This window comes from Salmo trutta, unplaced genomic scaffold (assembly GCF_901001165.1).
Source record: "Salmo trutta unplaced genomic scaffold, fSalTru1.1, whole genome shotgun sequence".
NCBI lineage: Eukaryota > Metazoa > Chordata > Actinopteri > Salmoniformes > Salmonidae > Salmo > Salmo trutta.
This window is the reverse complement of record NW_021822962.1, coordinates 2,478,044-2,485,344: the sequence shown is the minus strand read 5'-3', so window position 1 is coordinate 2,485,344 and position 7,301 is coordinate 2,478,044. Positions and strand designations below refer to the sequence as shown.

Below are 7,301 nucleotides of genomic sequence, written 5' to 3'. Positions count from 1 at the left end.
TGAAATTCCGTTCTTGGTCTATTAGATTTTTTGTCATTTATTCTAGAAACGAAATTACAGTTGCTAATAGTAGAGGACATATACATTGTCATAAAATACGTTCTCTCTAGCGCTATTGATCTGTGAGTAATTTGGAGAAAAAAAGTGTTCATCCCGGTTCTTTCCAATTTAACTGGGTGGTGAAGGATGCACCTTTCTAATAAATATCGAGGGTCTGATTCTGGTGACATGATGATCGATGCTTAACTGCCGTATGACAACTAAAAATATTCTCAATCTTATCCATAATAATTTCATAAATGTAGACTACCCGCAAAGTATCTTCGAACAGTTGACTAGAGCGCACGTCCAAGGCCTGTTTTTAAAAATTATTTATATTTTATATACCTGTGTTATACCTGTGTTTTGTTAGACATGTTAGATGTAGCGATGTAAGTTGATAATAGTGTATTATGAATAAAAACAATACGTAAAAAATACAAAATATAAAAATGAATTAATACAAAAAATACAAAAAAGTCAGTTTGGTGGAAACACCACTGATGGGAAAATGCAAAATGTTTCCTTTATTTGGATTTTAGAATATTTGTATGAAAATCTGTCGTAAATTGGATGGAAACCGAGCTAGTGTCCGACGTGGAGTCAAGACCGAGTAAAATCTTATCCAACGTTGACACAAGACCAAAAAAACTGTAGACAGGTCTGGAATAATGCAACACTTGTGTGTTGTTGCATGGCAGGACTAGCCAAGGGTTCTAGTCAATCAATTGATTTATTTAGCCAGGATAGTTCACTCAGTGACCAGGGCCCATAGGCTGCACCGTTCGGGACGCCCTGAGCGATCCAGCACACACACAGTATAATACGTCTTGGTATTGTTGGGTTGATTACACTTCATAACAGAATGCTTTGGCACAAATCGATATCATCACACAAGGAAATTGAACAGTTGCCATGACTGGTCCATGAAATGCGAAACCCATTCTCTGTAAAATAATGATCAATAAGTTTTATTAATGTGAATTAAAATCCATAAAAAGTGCAAACTCACCCCGAAATGTGCTGACAATTCCAACTAATACACCAAGCTCATTTACTAAAATAAAATAATTAGTACACAAACATATTTCATAAATTAATGTATAAAATTGCTAATAATATACATCAATACTGTACTATCATCCCATGGTATTAGATGTAGCCTAGTAACTGAATTAAGAGTGTTTTGAATGACTTACATTTTATACCGGGCCACTTTCTTTATACTGTTACTGTACTTAACAAATGTATAGCAATACTGTAGTACTTATATTCTATAATCAAGGCAAATATATTAAAATGACAACCATGGAAAGGTAACATGTTAGGAAGACAGGTGAGCCTGTCACTTTGGACTTAAAACAACAAACAGAAATTAGAATCATAGTTAGCCGACATCTAATTCTGAAAAAGTGATACTACATCTGGACTCAATACTGAGGTAATCACCGTTTTTTCCAGAAATTCTGGCTAAAGGATTCCGGATTTCTTGCTTATTCCCTTCAGAATTCGGGAATCTTCAAACTAGGATTTCTGGAAAACCTGGAAGCTTGGGGGAAATAACCAGAATTGAAACCCTATTGGCACCTCATATGGTAGATGTATTTACTGACAGACACAATCATAATACGGTCCGCTTGAAGCACTCAAAATGTTTTCATCTCCGTGGCTAAATTGGACATTGTGACAAGTTTGGTGGTCATGGGTACATTTAGACAACAAGATTAGACCAACCATTAACATACCCCTTAATACTTGTTGAGTTCATTAATGCAGGCTGTGGTCAAATTGCTTAATGAAGTGATGGAGAACAACATGCCACTCCAGCTTTCTGGTATTTGGTAAAGTATTTCATTTTACAAAGTTTAAGGAATAATTTAGAGAACGATTCAATTATGACTGAAGTGCCAAACATAAATACAGTCCTAAGTAACAAATGTGTTTTTCCATGTTAGATCAGACAGTATATCAACTGAAACACGCCATATGGGGCTCCTGAGTGACGCAGCGGTCTAAGGCACTGCATCTCAGTGCTAGAGGCGTCACTACAGACCCTGGTTCGATTCCAGGCTGTATCACATCCGGCCGTGATTGGGAGTCCCATAGGGCAGCACGCAATTGGCCCAGCTTCGTCCGTGTTAGGGCTTGGCCAGGGTAGGCCGTCTTTGTAAATAAGAATTTGTTCTTAACTGGCTTGCCTAGTTAAATAAAGGTTAAATAAATATCCTCTTGAGCATTGAGATAATACACGTGAAAGTCTACACTGAAAGTCTACACTGAATCAGCCCAGGTGTTCTGTTATGTTAACAGATCCAAAATAAAGCTATTTTATAGTCTGATGACAACCAAAGAAGTGTCAAGTTGTAACCAGATAATGATTAGACAATAATCTACCCATAGTGCAATAAGACGCGAGGGCAATGTCAACCAAACTATTAGCATGTTGTGATTCTAGGAGTGTTGGATTGTTACCAAGCAATATCTTAAAATAAGCCAAATTATAAAACTGCATCAATATGCTGATAGGCTAAAACTACTAAATAACTATTCTCTCGTCTTCCACTTTCTCATCCTAGAGATTACATTTTCATTTAATTAATTTTGAAAACCCAAGGCAATTAAATTAAAACATTTAATAACCTTTCCTGAAAAAAGTTGATTCCTCAGTGCTTCCTAACTGATCGGGTGCTAATTTGCATACTACCATTGCACAAATCTAAAAGGGTAGAACGTATACCACCTCTGAAAAACAACCAGAGTACAGTAGTTGAGAAACAAGAGATGGTTCTAGAAACTCTGACGTCACATACAAGAGCTGTGAGAGGGACCGAGATACTGATGATGTCATACTGTATTTTCTGTCTTCAGGCTTATGCAGAGCTTTCGCCTCCCCTCATCGTTTTTGCAGAGTAGTTCCCAGTTCAGTTGTCTCCCCATAGCCTAGTGACACTAGACTGCCTTAGTGCTGGAGTAGTGGTGTCACTTTCAATCGGAGGACGGACTCACTGTAATGGATGGAACGGAATTTATGGTTTCCATGTGTTTGATACCATTCCATTCACTCCACTCCAGCCATTATTATGAGACGTCCTCCCCTCACCAGCCTCCTCTGTACTGCAGGGTTGAGAGCAACATGTACCTCTTCAAATAAAATAGAAGCCAGGTCCCAGCCAGGCTTTAGCTTGGCCTTAACCAATCAGAATGGTCATCTGGCTCCGGTGCGCTTGACAACGATAGTGCCAGCCACCATGTCATACACAGTCCTGTTGTGTTGGAAGAAGAAGACCGTGATGAAGGCTGGGAACAAGAAGGCAATGGAGAAGTTTTTGTTCAAGGCTCGGACTGTCGATCTGAAGAGGGACACAGGAACAAGATGTGTGAAAGTCACGGAGATGATAGAAACAGATGAGCAGAACCTCAAGGGACTTCATCTAATGGTCAGATTGTCATGTTTCACCTCATCACCACTTCAAAAATCAAGTGTCAAATAACCAAATGAGCTGGTTTATTATTTCACAACACGTGGATGGATGAGAGGGTTGGTGTTGGTGTGATCCACTACTTACGCAGAGAGAGTGACGTTAGTGGCAGGCACCACGAGGACCCGGTTGGGTTGAACCAGGACGGAGGAATCACAGCTGATCACTCGGAGACCAATGAGAAACTTCCCTGGAGTGGCACCCCCTGCTCCCCAGATACACACAATCTGACAGGAGACAATCAATCAATAAAACCCTACTATCAACAGAGGGAACTTGTATTTGCAGACAGAGAGGAGAAACATGATAAAATACACAGAATCCATATCAAAGAGTTAAAAAAACAATCACACTGCAACGTCAGGACAAAAACAGTCAAGGGTCATTTCACAGCCCAGAGACATTTAAGCAGAAAATAAAAACATTCTATGTGATTTCTGTTCATAGTAGCAGTTTGATTTGTCACCTGACCTCATAGAAACACACTAATATCCGGTAGACCAGGGCGACCAGCATCATCTTCTGGAGTTCCTCCATGGAAGTGTCTTCATCTATTTCCTCCACAATGAAATGCATGGCAAACTTGGAAATGTCCCTGAAAGAAAGAAAAATACAAATGATTCTTCAATCATGACTATATATATACAGTAGGTATGCATGCTACAAATGATTCTTCAATCATGACTATATATATACAGTAGGTATGCATGCTACAAATGACTCTTCAATCATGACTATATACAGTAGTTATGCATGCTACAAATGATTCTTCAATCATGACTATATATATACAGTAGGTATGCATGCTACAAATGATTCTTCAATCATGACTATATATATACAGTAGGTATGCATGCTACAAATGATTCTTCAATCATGACTATATACAGTAGTTATGCATGCCACAAATGATTCTTCAATCATGACTATATATATACAGTAGGTATGCATGCTACAAATGATTCTTCAATCATGACTATATATATATACAGTAGGTATGCATGCTACAAATTATTCTTCAATCATGACTATATACAGTAGTTATGCATGCCACAAATGATTCTTCAATCATGACTATATATATACAGTAGGTATGCATGCTACAAATGATTCTTCAATCATGACTATATATATACAGTAGGTATGCATGCTACAAATGATTCTTCAATCATGACTATATATATACAGTAGGTATGCATGCTACAAATGATTCTTCAATCATGACTATATATATACAGTAGTTATGCATGCCACAAATGATTCTTCAATCATGACTATATATATACAGTAGGTATGCATGCTACAAATGATTCTTCAATCATGACTATATACAGTAGTTATGCATGCTACAAATGATTCTTCAATCATAACTATATATACAGTAGGTATGCATGCCACAAATGATTCTTCAATCATAACTATATATACAGTAGGTATGCATGCTACAAATGATTCTTCAATCATAACTATATATACAGTAGGTATGCATGCCACAAATGATTCTTCAATCATAACTATATATACAGTAGGTCTGCATGCCACAAATGATTCTTCAATCATAACTATATATACAGTAGGTCTGCATGCCACAAATGATTCTTCAATCATAACTATATATACAGTAGGTATGCATGCCACAAATGATTCTTCAATCATAACTATATATACAGTAGGTATGCATGCATTGGACTAATCTTTACCATCACCGATGGAGTGCAAAACAAATCAATTTCTAGGATGTTGAAATAAAATACTATTCCCTGTATGCACTACTTTTGATCAGGGGCCCATAGAGGGGCCCCCAATAGAGCTCTGGTCTAAAGGAATGCACTATAGGGAATAGAAGAACAGAAACATTTGTATTAAACTAAACTCACTTCATCCCACTCAGATGCATGATGCTGAGAATAACGGTTGCTTTGATGAAGAACAGAATGAAGAAATCCACCATTTCAGCCATGAACCTTTGAAGAGGAGAGGGGATACTGTATTCTCGACCTGCAAACACATACAACACATTTACATTTGAGTCATTTAGCAGACGCCAGGGGTTACCAAACATTTTCCATTCGGGGCCCCCCTTCCAGCGTTGGGGAACATCCCGGGCCACCCCTGTGTGTGCACACGCCATGTCTATTTCTATGGGCACAAGCAATGTTCATGACAAGCTGTTCACACTCCTCGTTGGTGGAGAAAATCTTCCAGGTTTAAAGGTTTTCCCATTTTTTGCCATGTCTAATGTGAATTCATGTGATATTTGAGTGACCAAAAAAATTACAAAAATATCTATCGGCCTCCCCTGCCGACCCCAAGTTTGGGAACCAGTGATTTAGCAGATGCTTTTATCCAGAGCATCTTAAAGTCGTGAGTAAATACATTTTCATATTGATTTTCTGTACTGGTCCCCCATGGGGATCAAACCCACAACCCTGGTGCTGCAAGCACCATGCTCTACCAAACGAGCCACAGACATCGCCAACACATTCATTGATGACGGTTATTGTTTTTCAAGAGGAAATTCCTTGTTTCAAAAATGTTAATATGCCTAGGTTGGGAGTCTTTAGCAACCCAGGACTATAGCAGATGAGCCTATGGTTTGAACTTTAGCAGACCACAGAGGGCACTATTTTCATAATTCATCACTGTAACAGGCCTGTCATTTTACTTTATCTCAAACACTTGTTTAGCTATATAGCTAAGGTTATCATAGTAGACACATTAACCAGATACAATAATAACAACATCTGTCTGCTAGCTACCTGGCCGTTGTGCATTGCCGTTCTGTTGTGGTTGTTGTTGCGCTGGTACTGAAGTGGACACAGCACCACTCCCTGCCGTTTCCCCAGGCGGAAGTCCAGCCGCGGGGATGGCGGTTGGATACGTCGATAAGGGGAGTCCAAATGGATTATTGTACCAGTTCTGGGCATCAAAATTAGGGAAATCCGCTGGCCAGACGGGTGCGGTGAATGGTTGCACTGGTTGCGGTGCAAAATACGGAGAAGACACTGCCAGCCAACTTTGCCAGTTCACATATGCCGTGTAGTACTGCCACATCCACCCCTGCAACTTTTCACAGTACTCCGAGGTTGTACGTGTTTCGACAGTGCCCTTTCCACTTTCCGAAGTGTCTTGATGGCGTAATTTCAGCATATTTTCGCCGATATCTAGCTTCTCTCTAATATTAAAAGACATGTTTTTCTTATCGACTTGTCTGTTTGTGTTCTCCAAATCAGCCATGTTTAACGTCAACGTCACATCCGGAATGGTGTTACCATTTCCGTGAAGAAAATATACGATTTCTGGAATAACATCATTACTGTGATAATAATTGCAAATATTTTGCGAGTATGCTGTATTCAAAGAGGTAAACAATATCGATGATAAAACAATCACTCACAGCAACATTTCATAAATAAAATAGTTTCGTCATCCCATTCCCAGCCTGGCCGAAATTAACACCGTGCACTTCTATGTACCACTAGGGCGCAGCACTGCTACCCTTATAGTGAAAGACGCAGAGCATTGGAAATACATTGACTCGCCTTCTGTACCAGATAGTATTATTGACTGTTCTTCAGTCCAATCACAATGAATTCGACTATGGTCTTTAGTTCCAAACCCATCACTAATAGCCATATTATTTTCACATATCCTGTTTTCAGATCATTGCCAAAGAATAACCAGAGAGAGAGAGGAGATCTTTCTTCCATTAAGGCCTGGTATATCCTTGAAATGACCTACATCTCACACCTTCAATGGATGACTGGGGGTGCAGTGTGCACC

At 39.0% G+C, this 7,301-nt stretch overlaps 1 protein-coding gene across 1 annotated transcript; it reads right to left on the bottom strand.

Moving 5' to 3' along the window:
• Positions 1 to 1,619: 1,619 nt before the first annotated feature.
• On the bottom strand, positions 1,620 to 6,757 carry LOC115187659 (protein FAM8A1-like). Its single transcript, XM_029746628.1, has 5 exons — positions 6,278 to 6,757; positions 5,396 to 5,516; positions 3,990 to 4,113; positions 3,606 to 3,745; positions 1,620 to 3,389 (listed from the first exon to the last, which is right to left on the bottom strand). The coding sequence occupies exons 1-5, from the start codon at positions 6,753 to 6,755 to the stop codon at positions 3,245 to 3,247; spliced, it is 1,008 nt and encodes a 335-aa protein (XP_029602488.1). The 5' UTR covers positions 6,756 to 6,757; the 3' UTR covers positions 1,620 to 3,244.
• Between the last annotated feature and the right edge of the window lie 544 nt (positions 6,758 to 7,301).